We start from the raw sequence: 22,410 nt of genomic DNA, 5'->3' as shown, positions 1-22,410 counted from the left end.
TTTATTCTTCGGGTCAGTACGGTTACAGCGATACCTCATTTAGGTCTTTTTTTATGTTTTGTCGGTTTTATGCAATGAAAACTATTTTATATAAAAAATAATTATTTTTGCATTGCTTTATTCTGCGAGCTATAACTTTTTTATTTTTTTCGCTGATGACACTGTATGGCAGCTCGTTTTTTGCGGGACAAGATGACGCTTTCAGCGGTACCATGGATATTTATATGCGTCCTTTTGATCGCGCGTTATTGCACTTTTTGCTTGGCGGTATGATAATAAATCATTATTTTTTCCTTCGCTTTTTATTTTTATTTTTTAAGGGGTTCGCTAAAGGGGTTAACTAATGGGATAGTTTTATAGGGCAGGTCGTTACGGATGCGGCGATACCTAATATGTGTACTTTTATTGTTTTGTTTTTTTTATTTCCAAAAAATGGATTTATTGGGGAATTTTTTTTTTTTCTAATTTATTTGGCGATTTTTTAAAATTTTTTTTAACACTTTTTTTTAACTTTATTAGATAGTCCAAGGTGGGACATCACTGTCCTGTGACAGATCGCTGATCTGTCACATCACAGATCACTGTGACAGATCAGCGATCTGTCACAGGCACTGCTGCAGACTTCCTCATACCTGCGCTTTGCAGGCACTGAGGAAGTCAGCTCCCTGCAGGCCCCCGCCGCCATCTTGGATTTGGGGGCCTGCAGGGAAGGAGCCCCCCGCAGCAGCGCTGCACATTGCGCTGCCGTGGGGGGCTCAGGGAAGCACAAAGGGATTAACGGGTTAATGTGTCGGGGGCGGTCTGTGACTGCCCCTGACACATTGTGCCGGGTGTCAGCTGTGATAATCAGCTGACACCCGGCCGCGATCAGCGGCGCTCACCACGTGGGCGCCGCTGATCGCGCTAGACTTACTATCCCATCCATGGGACCTGGGCTCCTATGCCCATGGACGGGATAGTACGTCTAGCGCGATCAGAAAGGGGTTAAAGAGAACCTGTCAGACAAATCAACGCTACCAAGCACAGCTGTAAGAATTAGAGTTGAGCGACTTTGGTCGGATTGGGTTTCGTGAAACCCAAATGAAACAAATTTTGAGTCGGATGAAACTGGTCCGACTAAGGCAAAAAAAGTCGGAGTTTCGTCTGAAACCCGACCCCAATGCAAGTCAATGGGGAATAAAAGTCGGCCTTGAGTGGATGAATGTCATCCGCTCAATGCTGACTTTTATTTCCCATTGACTTGCATTGGGGTCGGGTTTCGGACGAAACCCCAACTTATTTTGCCCTAGTCGGACCAGTTTCATCCGACTCAAATTTTGTTTCATTCGGGTTTCACAAAACCCGATCCGACCAAAGTTGCTCAACTCTAGTAAGAATCATTGCATGGTTGCACAATTGCAGCCAGTTATATTATTCGCTGAAATGCACTGGCTTTTTAGAGACCATGTGCTTTGAAGATGACCAGCCCTGATTGACAGGTCACTCCCTTGCAAGTAATTGATTCTACAGGTCCCACCCTACTTCTACTCTACCTAGACATTTTACCAATTCATACTTTAGCCTCATGCACATGTAAGAAAAAATACAATACAATGTGTTAGGCTGCCTTGACACATCCATTTTTTGTGTCTGTATGTGGTCTGTTTTTAAGGTCTGCAAATACGGACACATGCACACCAATTGTATTCAATGGTGGTGCGCATGTGTCAGTTTTTTCATACGTACTATGTGTCAATGTGAAAAACCCGCAGACATGTCCCTTTTTTTGTGCTACACGGACAAAATGTGTGCGGCACACGTGCAAATGGATGACACACGAATAGCATCCTTGTGTAACGCGTACCGGCACCTGGGAAAGATTGGTACAGTTTGTGCTGATCCCAGGCACCAAATGCTGATAGAAGCTATTATCATTGTTGCCTGGTCTCCCTGAGATTAGCCTGACCAGGCGTCGATGATGGGAGGTGTATTCAGTATCCGCTATGTACATCCTGTGAAAAATTAGGAATAAAATTTTAAAAAATTGCATGGGCTCCCGCATAATTTTCATAACCAGCAGAGGGAAAGGCCACGCAGCTTCAGTGATGAGCGGTAACGTCATAGAGGTTACTGCCGGTAACTGCCAGCTATTCCCATGCTGAGTTCACTGAGAGATGGCCAATGAACTGGGGTAGTCATTATGATGTCACTGCTAGCACTGAGAATTTTCTCATGGTGCTAGTGGTGATCTCATTGAAGTCACAGTGACCTTAGCGTGGGAACAGCGGGCTGTGACTGGCGGTAACCTCTGTGATGTTATCACTCGTCATTGAAGCTGTGCCCCAAGCTTAGCTCAGTGTCTCCTAGTTGTGAGGTGAACGGATGCATCATGCAACCGATCATCAAGACATCCATATGTAGCAGAGATGAATTATGGCATGGGACAAATGGATTATCTTCTCGTCAGACAGGTGAGGAATATGGTTGCTTATTATTTTAATTTTGACATTAACACATTGCATACACTACATATACACTTGCAATAAAGCTACTCCCTTAAAATCAATTTATAGAGGATACAACTGCCCCACACTTATATATAGGCAAGTTCCCATCCCCCATACATATTATATAAGGCCAAGTCCTCCTCCCCCAAATATAGGATATACAGTATAACTAAGTAATACTTCTAGACACATAGCATACAGTATATAGACAAGTCTACCTCCCCCACACAACATATATAGCTAAGTAATCCTCCCCCACACATAGCATACAGTATATAAACAAGTCCCCCCCCCCACAGATAGCATACATTATAAACAAGTCACACTCTCCCACACATACTATAAATAGCAAAGTCCCCTTCCCCCACACATAGCATACAGTATATAAACAAGTCCCCTTCCCCCATACATAGCATACAGTATATAAACAAGTCCCCCTCCCCCACAAATAGCAAACAGTATGAGTATATAAACAAGTCCCATTCCCCCACACATAGCATATGTAGCGAAATCCCCCTATCCCACATATAGCAAACAGTATGTAAGCAAGTCCTCCTCCATCACACATAGCATATGTATAGCCAAGTCTCCCATGTATATAGCATACAGGATAAAGACAAGTCCCCCTCCCACACACATTGCATGTATAGCAAATCCCCATCCATCAAATTTGATACATATAGATCAACTATATTACACGTATCGCGTTCACATAAAATAATATTTACTAATGTAGGGCTCATACTCACTGGTGAGAAATACAGACCAGTGCAATCCGATAAAAAAAACGGATTGCACTCGGATCAATGTTATTCAATAGGTGACATCTCATTTGCGAGTTTTTTCTCAGCTGAAATCGGACTGAGAAAAAAATCGCAGCATGCTGCGATTTTCGGATGAGATTCACCAATGCAAGTCAATGGGTGCGAGAAAAACACAGACGAAATACGGACAATCCGTTTTCTGTCCGTTTTTTTACGGATACATTACCATTCTGTGTCATAGAACACTGTAAATGGTCCTGTAAATGACTGTAGAAAAGAGTTGCAGAGAAAAAAAAACGCATTGCATACGGATGTTATACGGATGTTATACGGATGCTATGTGAGAAAAATCACATTGTACTTGCATGACACTCGTATGACACTCGTCCGTTTTTTCAGTCCAGAAATCGGATCGTTTTTTTTTTCGTAAGTGGGTATGAGCCCGTAAGCTGCTTCTCCTCACAGTCTTTGGAGTAAAGAGGAGTCTTCGGGTTGTCCACTACTAGGACTCACCTCCCATGCAGATTTTATATGGATTCTGAAGAAAGTCTGACATTTTACATGGTACCTAGATGTTAGGCAACAATTATTTTTTACTTGCATTAATCCATAATTCCTTACCGCCATGCATTTGAGGCGTGAAGAATGGTGACTTGAACTTAGACTACTTTGTATGTAACTTGTACACAAAAAATAATATATATTGCAACCACTCATGAGGAGGCATAACATGAAGCCTCTGGACCCCAATGGAAAAGCCACACTAGGTCCCCCACCTTTCATTTGCATAGTCACATATACTGCATATATTTAGCATTAGCTATAAATCTTTAATTCATGTTCACGTTCTATGTTACTGCATTATGGTGCAGGGCCTTCAGGACTCTGCTAATACAAACTTATTATTACTGGCTCATGATGATAATCACATGTCTTTATGAAATCTCATTAAATATTATGTGTAATCTCCACAAGTTCCTTCCTCCTTTGCATAATGCACTGTAAAGACTTCCCTGCCCGGTTTCATCAGCCATCAAGAGCCATTACATGTTTGACCTGTCAAGACTGTACTTGTCTAGTGATCATTTCAATAGGTGTGATCAACTGCTAGAACTGCTGGGTTCTAGTAAATAACATACAATGCAAAGCAACCAGTGATAAAATACATACTCCATAGCTACAAACATAGTGCAGTAGAAAAAGAGAAAAAAAAAGGCAAACAAAGGGAAAAAAAGATGGTGAAAGGTACATATTAGACTCTTGTTTTTTTATTTATCTAAACAATAGCAAAACAAATAAAACATAAGGCAGAAGCAAATCAGCCAGAAAGAGAAAAGTTCTGTTGGAATATGTTTGGTGCAACAACTCCAATACTGTCTATGAGTGCTTAGTTGCTAGATTTGCGTGAGGCAATTTGCATATTAGATTTGTGTGCTGTTCATAAAGTTAGAACAAAAAACAAAACTCCCAGAGGCACACACAGCGAGAACATTTGACTAAATTTCCTGTTTTTCCTGTGTCTATGTATGAGAGAAGCAGCCTGCTGTAGATGCTGCACAGATAGAGACACACAAATGATTTATTCCTGATCTATTAAGCTTATCATATATTGTTAAATAAAGAAGCTCTGTTGTCACACACTTGGAGAGTAGCCGGAATAATCCGCTGCCTACAGGTTTTGGGTCCAGAGTGACACAGAACCCCAGAGTAACATAGCAACAGAAGCCCATTGCAAAAGCAGCACAAAGTTCTCAGTGCCAAGCCTCACTAACCAGAACTACCAGTTCTGGAAATTCAAGGTGAAGATGCTGCTTATTAGAGAAGGTATAATAATAATAATCTTTATATAGCGCTAACATATTCCGCAGCGCTTTACAGTTTGCACACATCATCATCACTGTCTCCGATGGGGCTCACAATCTAAATTCCCTATTAGTATGTGGGAGGAAACCAGAGTGTCTGGAGGAAACCCACGCAAACACGGGGAGAACATACAAACTCCTTGCAGATGTTGTCCTTGGTGGGATTCGAACCCACTGACTAACCACTGACCACTGACTAACCACTGAGCCACCGTGCCGCCCCTGTATGTGGAAATATACTCAGGAACAAGTTCCTCATCCATTACCAGATGATTGGCTATAGAAAGATCAGAAAGCAAAAAGCACGTTCTCCCTTAGTGTAGATGATAATCAGATTGTGCATATATGCAAGTGTGCAACTGCAAAGGAGATGTGGAATGAGTTACAGAAAGTGCATGAAACATCAAATCTGAGCAATAAGCTTTATCTCATGAGAAAGCTGTATCAGTCTAAGGTAAGTGGTGGACATAATATGCAGGACTATATAAGAAACAAAAATATATAAAACAAACTTCACTGTGCTTATGCTCAAAGAACCTAGAATGAATAAATGTCAAATAATGATAACATAGATTTGCACTGAAGGTTGACCCTTCACTGATAATCCACACTGTTGCTGCCAAATAGCGGTATATTGAATGACAAGCAGTGATTAAACCGTCCAGTTACTGTGCACATTAAGCGCTCCCCGCTGTTAGTAGACAGCGGTGAGCTTGGGCACTTACTTCTGATATTGTAGAACCAAGTTGCTGAATTCCGTTGTTGAGCAATGGAACAACGTATGGCATATAGCAGTACGCTCTCAGTGCACCACTGACTGCAAATATCCGGCTGATAAGCGGGAAAGGAGAGTGGGAAGCTTTGAAGAGGCAGAGGCTGACGGCGGGCTCCGGCCTAAGCACCGCTGCCGACACGCTGCAAGGAGCAGAAAGCTGGGGGCGTGACGTCACGTGACCAGCCACTGGACTGGACAGATGATGCTATGGGTCAATCTGTTGTTTTTAAACCAGGTATTGGTACTTTTGGCAGAGTGGACAGGTGCCAAGTCCTGCTGGAGAATGACATTTCCATCTCCAAAAAGCTTGTCGGCAGAGGGAAACATGAAGTGCTCTAATATTTCCTGGTAGACAGCTGCGCCGACTTTGGCCTTGATAAAACACAGTGTACCTACTGTTTACCAGCAGATGACATGGCTCCTCAAACCATCACTGATTGTGGAAACTTCACACTAGACCTCAAGCAGCTTGGATTGTCTGTCTCTCCACTCTTACTCCAGACTCTGGGACCTTGATTTCCAAGGTCTAATGTGAAGTATCCTCAATCAATGATGGTTTGGGGAGCCATGCCACCTGCTGGTGTAGATCCACTGAGTTTTATCAAGACCAAAGTCAGCGCAGCCATCTACCAAGAAATTTTAGAGCACTTCATACTTCCCTCTGCTGACAAGCTTACTGGAAATGGAAATTTCTTTCTCCAGCAGGACTTGGCACCTGTCCACTCTGCCAAAAGTATCTGTCATGACTCTGGACAGGATGGTTCTGCCTCCATCCCGGTCAGGGTTAGTTCTAGTTCACCACTCTTTGGTTCTGGTCTTTGGTTCTGGAGCGGCTATTTAATGTTGGCAGTTCCTGGATTTGGTGTCGGTGATACTTTCGTATACTCGAATTGTGGTTGCTGACCCAGGTTTTTCGTCCGTAAACGTTGTGCCTCTGTGCATGTGTGCTTTGTTGTGTATGACCCGGTTTGTCCCCTGACTTTTGCTTCATTATCCTGCATTGTACTGCTCTTTCCTTCCTGGTTATCTGACCCTTTGGCTCGTCTCTGTTTACTCTCTGTCTTTTCCCTAGGTACCACGCTCTTGTCTGGCTTTTGACCTTCAGCTCTCCTTTGACTATGTTAACTTTCTGTGCCCTGTACTCCACGTGCTCAGTTTCCTTCCCTGTCCTCATGCATGGTGACTCCACCCCTTGGTCACATGACTGCTAAGTTCCAGGTCCTGTGCTCACTGCTTAGTCTCAGATCCTTGCGCACTGCGTGCCTTATTCCTCCACTCCCTGCGCTCATTCACGGGCCCCCTGATATCGCTCCCTAGACTGCGCCAGTGACACCATCGGTGTCATTACAGTACTAATTCCTGGTGTAAAAACAACAATATCACTGTGCTTGATTGGTGTGCAAACTCGTCTGATCTGAACCCCATAAATTAAGGAGTCTTCACAGCTGGGTAGCTTACCCTATTGGAGTGCGGTCACGGCATGTGCACTAAGACGCTGGAAGTGTATTACTCCACCGAATGGCGCATGCGCACCGTCATCATGGAAATAGGAGATCAACCACCATACTACGCATGCGCCACACAGAGAGGTGCCGTACCTAATACACAAGGCTGAGGTAGTAAGGTGCTTGCGGAAGATGTTAAGCAGAGGTCATCATGGAGACATATGAGGCCATGATACTGCTCCTGTGCCAAACAGTGTGGCGCTATGTACAGTGGCCGAACCATGGCAAATAGACGCCTCAGTCTGGAATCAGTCATCATGAGCCCACCCAACAGTGCACACCAAAGTAACAATCTGGGGAAATACAGAGTTCTCATGCTTCTAAAACGGAGCATGCAGAAAATGTCATTGAAAGATATAATGATTGAGCTGAGATGCTATCAACACTAGGAGTGTCAGAACAAATCCCATGAAACCTAATCTTACATTGGGTACCAATCTATCTAAATAGGCACTGTGGATGCCGTCTGACCTGTGATCTGGCAGTGTCTGTCTTTTCAGGATGGCCTAAAAGTGCAGTCGGTCACAGTTTTGTGCACTTCTGAAAAGAAGGACACAGCTGAACAGAGGTCAGGCAGAGTCCAGAGTAACTCTGCTGCCAGTGAATGGATCCCTCCGGGGTTTCATCTGAATCACATCACTCAGAGATTTAGATGGAAACCCTAAAGTAAGAGGTCAGGGTAGAGTGCTGGATAAATGTGATCCCAAATATTATGTAAAATGTTCCCAATAAGAGATTCAACTCAATCTTCCAATAAGCAAGCCCTCACTCAGGTCATATGTTAATGGAAATATAGGGGGCTTCCACATTACTGATAGTAGAAAGGCTCTGGAAAAGCAAAAGGCTCCTTACCCGCTAAAAGAAATTGGGCAATCTCTCGGCTCTCAAATGCAAATGCCCCCGTACCTTCTGAGCCCCACAGTGTACCAAAACCACATTTGGCATTTCTGAAGCAATGAGAGCCCGCTTAACTTACGGATGCATGCCTCCAGAATCACAGATTGGGCATAACGAAATGGTGACTACAACGTATTGGTAACTACAGTGTACAGGTCACTACAATGACGGTTTGCAATTTTCACTCAGCAACATTCATTGCTGCTTGTTTCTGGAAAATATCCAAGATTGTCACAACACATGTAGATAAATTCCCCAAGGTGTATAGTTTCCAAAAAGAGGTCACTTAAGGGGGGATTCTGCTTTTCTAACAATTAGGGGCTCTTTATATGGAGTCTGCAAACTTTTCTAGGAAAATCTGCACTCCAGGAGACAAAAAGTGCTCCGTTACTCCCGAATCTCTCTGTATAGCTAAGTGGTATTGTACAGCCACATTTGGGGTATTGCCACATTCAGTAGAAATTGTGGGACAAATTTTGTTGCCATTTTTACCCACTTTTGTCTGAAAATGTAAAATCTGGGGCTAAAACAAAATTTTGGAGGTAAAAGCGTAGTTATTTTTTCCTCACTGCCCAATGGCATAACATTTTGTGACACATTCATGGTGTCAATATGACCACTGCATCCCTAGATGAATTCATTGAGAGGTGTAGTTTGTAAAATAGGGTCACTTATGGGGAGTTCTGCTGTTCTGGCACCTCATGGACTCTCCCTAAGGGTCATGGCACTTGCAAACCATAACAGTAAAATCTGGCGCTCCTTGCCTTTTGAGCTTTGCACAATCCAAGGTGCTGTGCTAGACCTCAAGCAGCTTGGATTGTATGCCTCTCCACTTTTCCTCCAGACTCTGGGACCTTGATTTCCAAATGACATGCAAAATTTACTTTCATCTGAAAACAACACCTTGGGCCACTGAGGAACAGTCCAGGTCTTTCTCCTTGGCCCAGGTGTCTATTGCTCACGAGTGGCTTGACACAAGGAATGTGACACTTATAGCCCATGTCCTGGATATATCTGTGTGTGGTGGCTCTTGAATTAATGACTCCAGCTGCAGTCCACTCCTTGTGAATCTCACCCAAATTTTTGAATGACCTTTTCTTAACAATCCTTTCTGGGCTGCGGTTATCCTGGTTGCTTGTGCACCTTTTTATACCACACTTTTTCCTTCCACTCAACTTTCCATTAATATGCTTGGATACATCACTCTGTGAACAGCCAGCTTCTTTATCAATGACCTTTTGTGGCTTACCCTTCTTGTGGAGTGTGTCAATGACTGCCTTCTGGACATTTGTCAAGTCAGCAGTCTTCCCCGTGATTGTGGAGCCTACTGAAACAGACTAAGGAGCCTTTTAAATGCATAGGAAACCTTTGCAGGTGTTTTTGTTAACTATTGTAATTTACTGAAATAATGACATTTGGGTTTTCATTGACTGTAAGCCATAATCATCAACATTAACAGAAATAAACACTAGAAATAGATCACTCTGTTTGTATTGTCTCTATATAATATATGAGTTTTACTTTTTGTATTGAAGAACTGAAATAAATTAACTTTTTGATGATATTCTAAATTAGTCAGAAGCACTAGTACATTATGGTATTTGCAGATTATTAGCTGTTTCTTTCTAATGATAACAAGATGCTACTTTACCATGCTGACTATACCCTAATAATATAATTTTCTTACTTGTCCTTATGCAGACTATTTGCAGCCTCTCAATTTTTTTTTTTACAATAGATGTTAATAATAGTACTGAAAATGCCATAATTAATCCCCTGCCCACTAATTATTGCTCCATGGTACCCAAAATGCCCGAGCTATGCCAATGACAAAGTGCTACAGAGCTAACACAGCAATGGAGGTTCAGTGTTTAATTGTATAGTTTTATAGTTCGTGTGATATAAAGTTGACACATGTCCTTTAAACTCAGCAAGAGAATGAAGGATATGGATGAATAGAATAGTTTAGTATAGGGAATTTAACTAGATATTATATATATGTTTTCCTGGACTTATGTACATTTACAGATGTGGACGGGGTATTAAATACTGGCCGTCCTGTGTGTATAATTGTTTTCTGAGACTTTGATTTCAATCGGCTTCCTTTAAAGAGGCCATCATTATCAGGTAGAAGTTGGACCATCAGCCATCTAATCCTAAAAATTGGCCATAGATATCAAAGTCTTGAAGAAAGTTTTAAATATAGAAAGTGCAACATTTAATTCAAAGTCAAGTTGTGAAACTGAACATAGTAACTAGTTTGTAATTTGTTGTAATTGAAGCAGTTAGCCTGAGTGTCAACACCTGGAGATATATTTCCAGAAACTATTCAAAAAAATCTTTTCTTCCATTTTGAACCTGCATTTCGTTTTAGCTTTGTATTTAAGAGTCAAGAATGAGGAAAATGGTATTTAAAGTGTGCAGCTAATGATTCACTTAAGATATGCACTTCATTATGTAAGTTAAAATTTTTGCACTGTAATTAAAACAGAAGTGTTCTGTCTCTCTTATTAGCTTCATTCACTTGCAGGCTGCACACTCAAATCTTAATGATGTAAGGCATACTAAGAAGGAAGAGGATCTGTGACTCAACATAAATGTGTGATTTTTTAGTTTGGAGAAAATTATATTGGTCTCCTGTGTCTGTTGATGTTTTTTTTCTTTTGTTCCTGTACCTCTTTATTCCTAAGAGATGACCTCCTCTTTCCTGTATGTAAACATATTCTTTTAATCCAGATTTGACATGGTCCTCAAGAAGGAAAGATCAAAAGCAAAACAATCCCAAATTCAAAAGAACTGTAACATTTGCACCAGGTAAAAATGTAATAATAACAGTGAAAAGTTTGGACATACCAGTTTATGCAATGGTTTTCCTTACGCTTATTGGAATGTGCATATTGTTGATTCAGACCAAAGATTGCAAAACCACAAAAGATCACATATGGAAACAAGTCATAAAGAAACACATGTGAAAGAAAGCAAAATGTGTGTTATAACCTTAGATTCCTCAAAGTACCCTAATTTTATTCAGATGGCAGCTTTACACCCCTTTGCATTCTCTCAAGCAGCTTCATCAGGTAGTCATCTGGAATGGCTTCAAATTAACAAGTCAGCCTCACCAAAAATTCATTGTGAAATCACCACCATTTGGAGTGTGTGGAATCATCAAGTGTGTTTTCCAGAGACAGTGTTGCTGCACAGTTCCACACAATGCTGTGTGCTACTCCACTACTGTACTAAATCAAAATATGCCAAGAATCACTCAACTAAAAAAAGAAAAAGGATAGTTCATCATTGCTTTATGACATGAAGGCAATCAATCCATACAATTGCTGGAGCTTTGAAGGCATACTCAAGTGCAGTCATAAAAAACCATCAATTGCTATGATGAAACTGGCTCTCATGAGGACTACGACATGAAAGGACGACCAATATTATCTCTTCTTTGAGGATAAGTTGATAAGAAATGCCAGCCTCAAAAACAGCAGATGTGAGAAGCAGGCCTTTATGACCAAATTGCTGCATATAAGCCACTACTGAGGATATGAAACAAGAAGAGACTTTTTGCACCAGGCAACACAAAGACTGAACATTAGAGCAGTGGAAATTTGTACTATGGTTTGATGAGTCAAAATTGGAATTTTTTTGGTGACAATAGTCATGTTTATGAGGTGCAGAGCAGATGGTTTCTACATTTGTGGTGCCCACCATGAAGCATGGAGGAGGATGTGTGATGGTGCGGGGGTGCTTTGTTGATTACAATGTTGATGATTTATGTCAAATTCATGCCACAATTACCCAGTATGGCTACAACAACATTCTGCAAAGACATATCACCCCATCTGATTTGCACTTGTCTTATAACAGGACAATGAACCAAAACACACCTCCAGACTATGAAAGGAATATGTGAACACAATCATTTAACCTCAGCCTAGATGAGATGATTTAAGATGAGCTTTATAGCAGAGTGAAGACAAAGAAGCCAACAAGTGCTCCTCCTAGACTGTTGGAAGCCATTCTTAATGACTACTTGATCAAGCTGCAGGAGAGAATGCCAAGGCTGTGTAAAGTTATCATTATGGCTTGTTTCACATGTTTCTTTACTCCTTGTTTCCATGTCTGCTCCGTCATCGCTTTGCTAACTTCTGTCTGAATCTAATATTGTGCACATTGCAATAACAACGAGGAAAACCAATGCATGAACGGATTTGACCAAACATTTTACTGGTATTGTGCATAAATACATGTAGCACAACCATTCAAGGTCAGTTAAGCAAATTTGATTTACCCCATAGCATCTACCTGTGGTCTGCTACCATAGGCAGTCGTTTCTAGATATTGTTAAATGTGTAACGTATAGTTTTATGGGATTGAAACCATTGCACTTGTATCTCGTGATTTATAATATCCCTGTTTTGTACATGGTGAAATCCAATTTAACAAGGGATAAAAGATAAAATGGGCTACCTCACAACAATGTAATTATCAATCAAAGGCCAAAGGTCTATTTACGTCATAAAAATGCCATCTATGGTTTATCTATGGTTTACAAGGAAATACGGCTATGACATTCTATGTATCTAAAAAGAGCGGAGAGTTCTGACCTATGACCTTTCCGAATTCTGCAAGGGATTTATTGAACATATTTGCATTTAAATGAGATGACTTGGGCTTTGTTAATTAAAACAGCTACAGCTGTTCCCGCAGAGTTAACCCTTTAAGTTCACCCTTTACTGCAATGGAGCTTTGCGAGGATAGGTTTTGTATGTAGGGTGTCGTGAGGTGAAATAAGAGAAACTTAAAATTAAGATGGAATTAACCTTGCATAAATCTCTTTATAAGTTCATAGTAACTAAGATATGAAATCCCAACGTCATTGGCCAGTTCTGAAAATACATTACTTAATTAAGAGATGTAGAAAAAGGGGATTGTTGACTAAGGTTCTCTTTTTCCTTTTTTTTCAGGGCTGGTCAGTGAAAGATGGACATTTCAAAATCTGCCCATCAAGAAATGGAAGTTCCCCCGATTAACCAAAGCCAGGAAGTAAAAGCTCCAAACTCAGGTTATGAAGACACATTGTCTCTTCCTCCAGCAGATGACAGAACTATGGGCAATTCAATGGACCAGGCTGAAATTCCAGCCCAAAATCACATCCAAGGCAACCATCAAGTTAACCATCATGCTCCCTCTGATATCTGGAAGAAAGGAGGCCGCTTGCTGTCTGCACTGCTAGCCATTAATGTTGGTCTGATTGCTTGTGTTCTTGTGAGCAGTGGCACCTTAGAAAAAGTCACTGTTAAGGACACTGAAGTTCTTGCTTTTTTGGTCATTCTGATGCTGCTCTCCACCTTCTGGATGATATTCCAATTTTATTTCTCTTGTCGGAAAAATGCAGTACTCTACAAAGACTCACATGCGGGCCCTGTATGGTTAAGAGGTAATGTGGGAATAAAATCTAAAAATGATTTACAGTAAATGTATAGGAAAATTCCTCTAAGGTTTTTAAAACTTAACCTAGTCATCAGTCTATTCTTTAAATATATTCTAGCAGAACAGACAATGATAGTAAGAACCTACTAAAGAATAGTTAGTAATAATAACATTAAGTGTTACTGCTACATGGTATTTCGTCATGTGATGGCACACCTCATACTGCAGCATTGCTTTGCATACGGCAGCACCTCTATTGAAAAAACTAATTCTCCAGATCAGGGGTAGTCATATCATTTGTGCAACCTATGCAGCTGCACAAGGGCCCAAGAGTTAAGGGTGCTCATTTCTACCTCCAACATAGGTGAAATTTGCATTTTGATAAGCAATTGGACTGTAAAGGGCCCAAATAACATTCTTGCAGAGGGGCCCTTTTTGGTCTGTGTCCGCCACTACTCTATATTGATAATCTGAATCATATTCCACATTAATTCTGTTTTATCTGGTAAAAGTTATATATACAGTATTTGATAGTAGTGAAAAATTTTTTTTACGTGGCAGTCACTCTAATCAGTGAGTGGAGCCAAAAATCACAGCTATATACTAGGGATCAGCTCCTATATTCTTTTATGACGATCTTATACTAAGGATAGGTCATCCATATAAAAGTTGTTGACAATTCCTTTGAGGAAAACCACAGGAATATATTATTTAAGGGGTGACTGATTTGGTTAGCAGGGTCCCATGAAACTTAGATTAATATGCTGTGAAACCTAGCTGCAACTGTTTATTTTCTTGCAACAATTCTACAGGAAGAATGAGGTATTGCTGCATGCATTAAATGCAATGGATTGTCAATGAAATGCATTAACATGTTGGGTCGTTCATTTTTACTGCACTCCAGTATGGCTAACTAATATGGGACCTGAAATAGGATCTCTTCACTTTAGTAGCTACCGGTATTTTAACAATTCAAAAAAAGGTTTTTATATCCGGCAAGCCATTCATGGTGGTTTTAGTTTTATTATCACAGAAAGTGATAACATAAAGCTAGGAAATGACATGTTTTTCTGGGATTCAAACTCCCAGCACTTTCCCTAATCTTTAGAATAAAGGGGACATGGTAATGTTCAACATTTCAGCACTTTCAACATTTTCCTGTATCCAAACATCATTCACTCAAAAGGACTCTAAAGGCCGATCGTCAAACCAGCATTCAGAGAAATGCTCGTTCCTAATTATTAGCCTGTAGAAACATGTCGTTGATTACCCAGTAAACGAGAAAACCCAGAAAATAAACTGTTTTTTCATTCATTGGCTGTTCAGACAGTTCTTGCCAGCATAAAATGAATTATTGGCAGCACATCACTCCATGTACATAGGCAATGTTCTACCGACACTGTGAGTCCATGTAAACAAGCATTGCCCCACTTGTACATAGTCAATCAGTGATCATTGATGAGCCAAAATTGTCCTGTGGGCTTTAGGCTACATTCATACATCTTTGTGTATTTTTATACTCATGTACAATGAACTGTTTTTCGCTGTGTCATTTATTTTACCCTTTTGCAGCCATTTTTTTTTCTCATTAATTTTTAAAAACTGAAGCAGGTATACTGCCTGAGCTTTTACCTATCTATATAATCTTAACAATGTATAGATGAAAAATGGATGAATCACAGATGAAAAATTGATGTAAAAAGAGTGAGGTCATGAGTGATTCATCAAGACTGGCATAGTGAATGCTGATTCTACAACAGTCTACAACACGTTGCCAAAGTCATTAATAGGAACACTCCACTTAATGAATTCGGCGCCTCTTCTGAGTGGGATGCACCTCCATGTGCCGCATCTGAAATGTTACCTCAGTCAGGGACTGGAGTAGCATTTCTAGCATACAAAACATTGGACCTCTTGAGTTTGACCTGTCCCACCCCGACTCCTTCCAAGTCACTAAATTTTTGTACAACTTTCTGGTGTAAAAGCTTTGATAAATCGGACCCAGTGTCTTCTGTTTTTGATCTAACAAATCCCGTAGACTTTAATGGCCGAGTCTGATCCGCAAAGCGAATGGGAATACAGCATGTCCTAAGTCTCACAGCTGTTTTTACAATGTATGTATAGATAAATGAAACTCTATGGATCCATATACTGTCTAATGTGTGAATGTAGCTATAAGGTTTCTTTTTAGAAGAAGCACTTTAAAATTCAGTGATAACTATGTGATTTATATGGTCTTAATATATTTAAAAAATAATTTGTAAAATATTTGACTCCTTTCAACAAACTTAAATTGCAAAATTGATTTACATGCTCTTCAATAAAGGTCATTAAGGTCATTGTGTATTTCCTCCAACAGGTGGCTTGGTGTTCTTTGGGATCTGCAGTCTGGTTCTTGATGTATTTAAGATTGGATATTATATTAGTTATATTGATTGTGAGTCTCCCATCAAACTCATTCACCCCATGGTGCAGAGTGCATTCATAATCCTTCAGGTAACAGCTCCATCTACATGCAGATGGAATAATGTCTTCCTTGATTTCCAACAATTCTGTTTTAGACTTTAGTCAATTTAAATGAAGTAATCAACAGTACTCATCTTTGCTTTTCAGACATATTTTCTCTGGGTCTCCAGCAAACACTGTGTACAGATTCATACCAACATTTCCAGGTGAGTCGATGGATAGATTCTACAGTGTTGATCATAATTTTTATGAATTTCAGATAATATTCCCCTTCATTGCCTTGTTTGCCTTTTATGAGCTTACTTATGTAACCCGTAAAGGGTTCTTAACTGGTGTTGTGCCCCTTTATCTGGATGCACTTCGTGGTACGGTAGTTTCCTTCTTAGAAATGGTGTAAGGATGCAGATAAATAGATGACAAGTCATTAAGTTTGCTCACAATAAAGCAATTAGCTTGATTGTTACAAAGTCTTCAAGCAACAGCTTGGCTTCAACCTCTGTAAATATTTTATTACAAACAATGGTTAGCTGACACTTGCAACCCTTTACTGACATAGACTGCTGACAACCTGTTCAGCAGCTCTTCCTCCTTTCTGCCACAGCCCCTGGGTAATTGTCAATGCAGTTTTTCAGACACTCAATGTGTTGGTCACAGCCTGCTGCTCATTTCTCCACAGTCAGGTGTTCTTTCCTCTCCATACATGAGCATCAGCTTTCATGCTTCCTATAACTCCTCATTTAGACTGATGATTGCTAGCTTTCTCACAAGTCTTTTTTTGCTGCTAAACAGCTCTCTTCTGTCTGTATGCAATCGACTGAACTTGTCTGACCTCTACTTGTAGGAAACAGGAATATTCATGTGCTCTAATAATCAGTGCAGCCAATCAACAAGTTTTTAAGCTGTGGGCACTTTCAGAGCCATCACAGGCATGCCAAGTGAGGGACAGTGTTAGGTCCTGTGAATGTACTCTGCACCCATCTCTGTTGGAGTACTCTGCCCAAAAGCTTTTGAAGCATACTCTTCAGCCATCTCTGTTTGAGTCCTGTGCCAAAAAGTCTGTTTGTGTACTCTGCAACTGTCTCTGTGGATGCACTTTGCCAAAAAGCCTGTATGTGTGTGTACTGTGCACCGGTCTCTGTGTGAGTACTCTGCCAGAAAGCCTGTGTGTTTACTCTGCACATGTGTCTATGTGAGTACTCTACCAAAAAGCCTTAGTGTGTTTACTCTGCACCTAGCTCTGTGGGAGTAATGTACCAAAAAGACTCTGCTTGTGTACTCTGAAACTGTCTCTGTGGGAGTATTCTGCCAAAAAGCCAGTGTGTTTATTCTGCACATGTCTCTTTGTGAGTACTCTGACAAAAAGCCTCTGTGAGTGTACTCTGCATGCATCTGTGTGAGTACTTTGCCAAAAAGCCTGTGTGTGTACTCTGCAGGTGTCTCTGTGTGAGTTCTCTGCCAAAAAGCCTGTGTGTGTATTCTGCATGTGTCTCTGTGTGAGTACACTGCCAAAAAAATCTGTGTGTATTCTGAACGCATCTCTTTGTGACTACTGTGCCAAAAAGCCTGAGTGTGTACCATGCACATATCTCCGTGTGAATATTCTGCCAAAAAGCCTGTGTTTGTACTATGCACACCTCTATGTGTGAGTACTCTGCAAGAAAGCCTGTGTGTTTTCTGCAGGCATCCCTGTATGAGTACTCTGCCAAAAAGCCTCTGTGTATCCTGCACACATCCCTGTGTGAGTACTCTGCCAAAAAGCTTGTGTATGTAGCCTGCACATGTCTCCATGTGAGTACTCTGCCAAAAAGCCTATGTGTGTGTACTCTGTACGCATCTCTGTGTGAGCACTCTGCTCAAAAGCCTGTGTGTATTCTGCATGTGTCTCTGTGTGAGTACTATGCCAAAAAGCCTGTGTTTGTACTATGCATGCATCTCTGGGTAAGTACTCTGCCAAAAAGCTTGTGTGTTTTCTGCAGGCGTTTATGTGTGAGTACTCTGACAAAAAGCCTGCATGTGTCTCTGTGTTATTTCTTTGAAAGAAAGCCTTTTTATGTACTCTGCATGCAATTCTGTGTGACAAAAAGCTTCTCTCTCTTCTGTACTGTGCATTTTTATGAGGTGTAAAAAATGAGGAGAGTATCAAATAGGGTCCATGGACGTGACCATGGTACTGCTATAGCTGCTGCTGGTTGTAGTGGCATAGCTGCTGCAGGGAGAGGACATGGTCAGCAGTGGCAATGGCACCTGCAAACTATGGTCATCTGGCTTCCACCTCACCCTCTTGCAAATCAGCCAAGCAGTCTGAGCCCCAAGTCATGCAGCAGTCAATTTTGATGTATGAGCTGCATTTTTCTGCAGTATACAGACTGGCAAGTCAGCACAGCTGAGTGGAAGATGATGCGGGGTCATAGAACCCACATGGAGTGAAGACCATCTGTATGACGTGTGCAGTTTGGAGGAGAAGAGGATGTTCACGCTGCCCCAGCTGCACAGAAAAATAAGGAGCAGGGTGCAAAAGTGCACAGTGGGTGGCCCTAGCCAGTACTTCAACTGCTACTTCCCACTGCATCGCTGAACTCAGCACCGCAAAGTCAGCTCAAAAGAGCTCCCTAGTGTGGCATTTCTTCAGGGAATGTGCTGACAACAAGCAACAAGTGGTTTTTACACTGTGCCATCAGAACTTGTTAAAAGGCATAAATCTTCTGAACCTCTTCCTCCCGCTCCCAATCAACAGGGCCACAATCACAAAGAGAGGATGTGATATCACCAACACCAGCAGTTGGTCACCGAGCATCTCCACACTGTCCCATGGAAGCGTTCAGCTGCTCATCCCCCAAACACTGCAGAGAAAGAGAAAGTACCTCCCTTCACACCCACAAGCCATGGTCCTGAAGGATAAAAAATCAAAATTCCTAGCCTTTGAAATACTGTCATTCCAGCCGATGGAGACAGACTGTTTAATGAAACTGGTGACTGGCCCGCAGTACATTATTCCCAGCCACCCCTACTTTTCCAGGCGTGCCATGCCTACACTGCACACACTTGTTGCGCACAAAATCAGATGTGCACTGCGCAACTCCATCAGTGTCAAAATCCACATAACCACCGATACGTGGACGAGTAAATACGGCCAGGGATGTTACATTGTCTATTTGCCCACTGGGTAAATGTAGTTGTGGCTAGGCCTGAGGGGGAAGTTGTTCTGCTGCATGTCCTACCACCACTGAAGGGTGCTGGACATTTCTCTATCCATGTCACCTCCTCCTCCTACTCTGCTTCCTCCACCGCCTCCTCATCCAGTCAGTGAACAATCTGCACCACCAACTTCTGCACAGACAGGGGGAAATGACAGAAGGTTGTTCTGAAAGATTCCATGCCGTGCAGGAGCCGTGGATGGGGATCAAACAACAGACCGAGCGGTTGGTGCCACTGAATCTCAGGCCCGCTTGGTGATGTGCAATAATGGGCAAAATCTTGTAGCAGCTCTGGGCCTAGCCTGTTGACGCACATCCCTTGTGTCACGGAGTGACTCACCCAGTGTGCCATGTCCCAACGGTTGGTCAATCACCAAACGGCACAACAACTCAACGCCGATGGAATAGGGGAAAGGAAGGCCCTGACAGTAGGAAATCAGGGATGGACACCTCCTGAGCTCCAACCTGAGCCTGTCCCTGTTCAAACCTAACACCCTATGCAGATCCTTCCCCCTGCTGTCAGGATACCTCATCCCTAAATGTCCCCTATAACTGTCCTAGCTAATGCCACTGGCCGGAAAGGAACACTAGCCTTACCACTGCAGGTAAGAAACACAGGGAAGGGACAGACACCGAAGGGACGAGATAACAAAAATACAACACTTAGCTTTCTGCAGCAAAGTACCGCACAACAGGACAAGGTCAGGAGATCAATGTATTCAGCTGAAGCACAACTGCTCTCAGAGAGCCCCTCTCTCCAGCTTGGTCAATGCAGATTGCTCTAACACCGACAGTCAGCTGATGCATCAGGGTGACCTCTTGAAGGATGGTGGGAGTGGTCACTACCCACCTCAGCTGCCCCAGTTGCAATGCAATACACCAACAGGTCAGTGTGGAAAAACTGACCTTAATCCCTGATGGCCTGAAAGGAAAAAAGTTTTAACTGAGTGGAACCAGAGCTGTCACAAATCCAAAAATGGACCGTGACAGTGCCCCCCTTTCAATGAGGGGCCTCTGGACCCTCAACACCAGACCTCACCAGAAAACAACATACGGTGAGGATGTCTCGATCCACCAGATTTCCCCTCAGCAGTCACCTCACCCTCAAGTTTATGGCAAACGCAGCGTGATGGAAATGATGATATCGTAGGCTCCGGAGGCACCACAAATCACCAGAGCGCCTGTCATGATCTCAGTGCGGGTTTGACTCGCACATGTGGGGTTAATGTCTGGAACCAGTGCTGATGACTGGCACTTCTGAGGTTAAAGGTTATGATGATCCCAGTGTAGGCTTACCTGCACACCTGGGGCTCATTAGTGTGGCCTCTCCCTGGTTCTGGGAAGGCTTCTTATGGCCTCAGGAAGCTCCTATCCCTGTCAGTTATACTTTCGCCCTTGGCAGAGTGTGTTGACCCCTGAGTGTGCTTGTGCTGTGTTCTTGTTTGCCTGATAACTTGGTGTACGACTCGGCCTGTTCTCTGGATACTGCTTGTTGGATTCTGCTTGGTACCTTCTATGTCTGTTTGGCTTTGACCACTGCCTGTCCCTGACTATCCGTTCTGTCTCATTCCTGGTACTTTACTGTTATCTCTGTGTATGACCTGATTTGTCTTACTTTGAGTATTCCTGTATAGTATTTTGCCTATCTCTGGCAGCAGGACGCTAAGTCCCGCCCCCTTGCAGTCACATGACCGTAGGTCCTTCACTGCTCACTGACTTCAGCTTCTCCAGGTCCTGTTTGCCTGAACTATCCGGCCGTGTCTGACCCTGGGCCCCTCTGCAGTGTGGGTGAGTCCTTGCTCAGCGGTGACTGCACGCAGACCATAACAGGACCGTGACAGCGTCGTCCTCGGGAATGAGTTGTGAACTTGCAAGACTGGGGGTAACTCCAGCTGGAAAGTCCCCGGGCTGAGAATAGCCGACACCGGATATGGCTTGATAACCTTGGAACTCCAGACCCCAGTAGAACCCTTCCACCGGATGTTTTTGGTGGACACACACACATACTCATCCATACACAGGTCCGGACCTGAGCGTTTATTGCCACGCATACGTTTGCCACTAGATGGTGTACTCTTTGAGGAACCAACAACAGAGGCATCCCCCTGTGTCACCACACTCACATCCACACTATGCACAGAGGGAACCACCACCCTCCCCTGACCCCTCCTCCTAAGATGACTCTGACACTCAGGGTTAGCATGTGGTGAGGGTTGATTCTTGCCCTTACTCCCTGGCAGCACCTCTGCTGCCCCTACGGGAGAAGGAGTAGGTTGTAGAAAGATGGTAGAGACAGTAGTTCTCGGGCTGTGACCCTCACATGACTGATCCCAGCTGACTACTTACCTGGACCGTCAATCAATGACCGGGTTGTGTTTTTTCAACCAAGGGAGGCCTAAAATGATGGGGGTTGGCATTCCCCCAAGACATAGCATGACAAGGACTCTTCATGATGAGTCCTTATACGCAGGTGTATATCATCTACGACTAGGGTAACACACCCCTGGCTGAGTGGGACAGAATCAATGGCCTGGATGCTTAGTGGTCTCTCTAGTGTCCTACTCCTCAGGCCATGGGTCTGGACAAAGTGAACATCCACCAGATTGACTGCCGCTCCACTGTCCACAAGCAGCGGTATATTCTCAGTTACCCCATCAACGACCACTTCTGCACATAAGGTACACTGAGAAGACAATATGGAGGAAATATACACACCCTGGTAGCCTCCCTCCACATGACCAGGGGGCGTGGCTTTTTTAGATACTGCAGGTATTTTGGTGCGAGCTGGGTAGACATTAATAAAATGGCTGGTCTGCCCACAGGAAAAACATGCCCCCCTACCACGTTGAACCGCTGACAACCCCGTTTGGAAACCAACTCCTCCCACTTGCATGGGTTTGTCCGCCTGCCCAGGTGTGTCCTCCTTCCTAGCAAGGACAACAGGGTGCACATTTGCTGTTTGCCTCTCCCTCAAGTATCTATACACCTGGATGGTAAGGGCCATGGTGGCCTCCAATGACCTGGGGGT

The 22,410-nt window shown here is 42.7% G+C and overlaps 1 protein-coding gene across 3 annotated transcripts in view; it reads left to right on the top strand.

Annotated features, from left to right (window-relative positions):
- LOC141099895 (proton channel OTOP2-like) overlaps window positions 1–22,410 on the top strand; it is a 98,059-nt gene that overhangs the window by 54,212 nt on the left and 21,437 nt on the right. For all 3 annotated transcript variants that reach the window (XM_073587981.1, XM_073587980.1, XM_073587982.1), the window contains 3 exons: window positions 13,257–13,729; window positions 16,082–16,218; window positions 16,336–16,394. In XM_073587981.1, the coding sequence (XP_073444082.1) occupies window positions 13,273–13,729; window positions 16,082–16,218; window positions 16,336–16,394 (653 nt within the window). In that variant the 5' untranslated portion in view covers window positions 13,257–13,272. The remainder of the gene's footprint in view (window positions 1–13,256; window positions 13,730–16,081; window positions 16,219–16,335; window positions 16,395–22,410) is intronic.

The sequence above is a fragment of the Dendrobates tinctorius genome, unplaced genomic scaffold, assembly GCF_039654945.1.
Source record: "Dendrobates tinctorius isolate UK_male_01 unplaced genomic scaffold, ASM3965494v1 ptg000103l, whole genome shotgun sequence".
Classification (NCBI taxonomy): Eukaryota; Metazoa; Chordata; class Amphibia; order Anura; family Dendrobatidae; genus Dendrobates; species Dendrobates tinctorius.
Note: the sequence above shows the minus strand (reverse complement) of the source record. Positions and strands in the feature narration are given on the sequence as shown.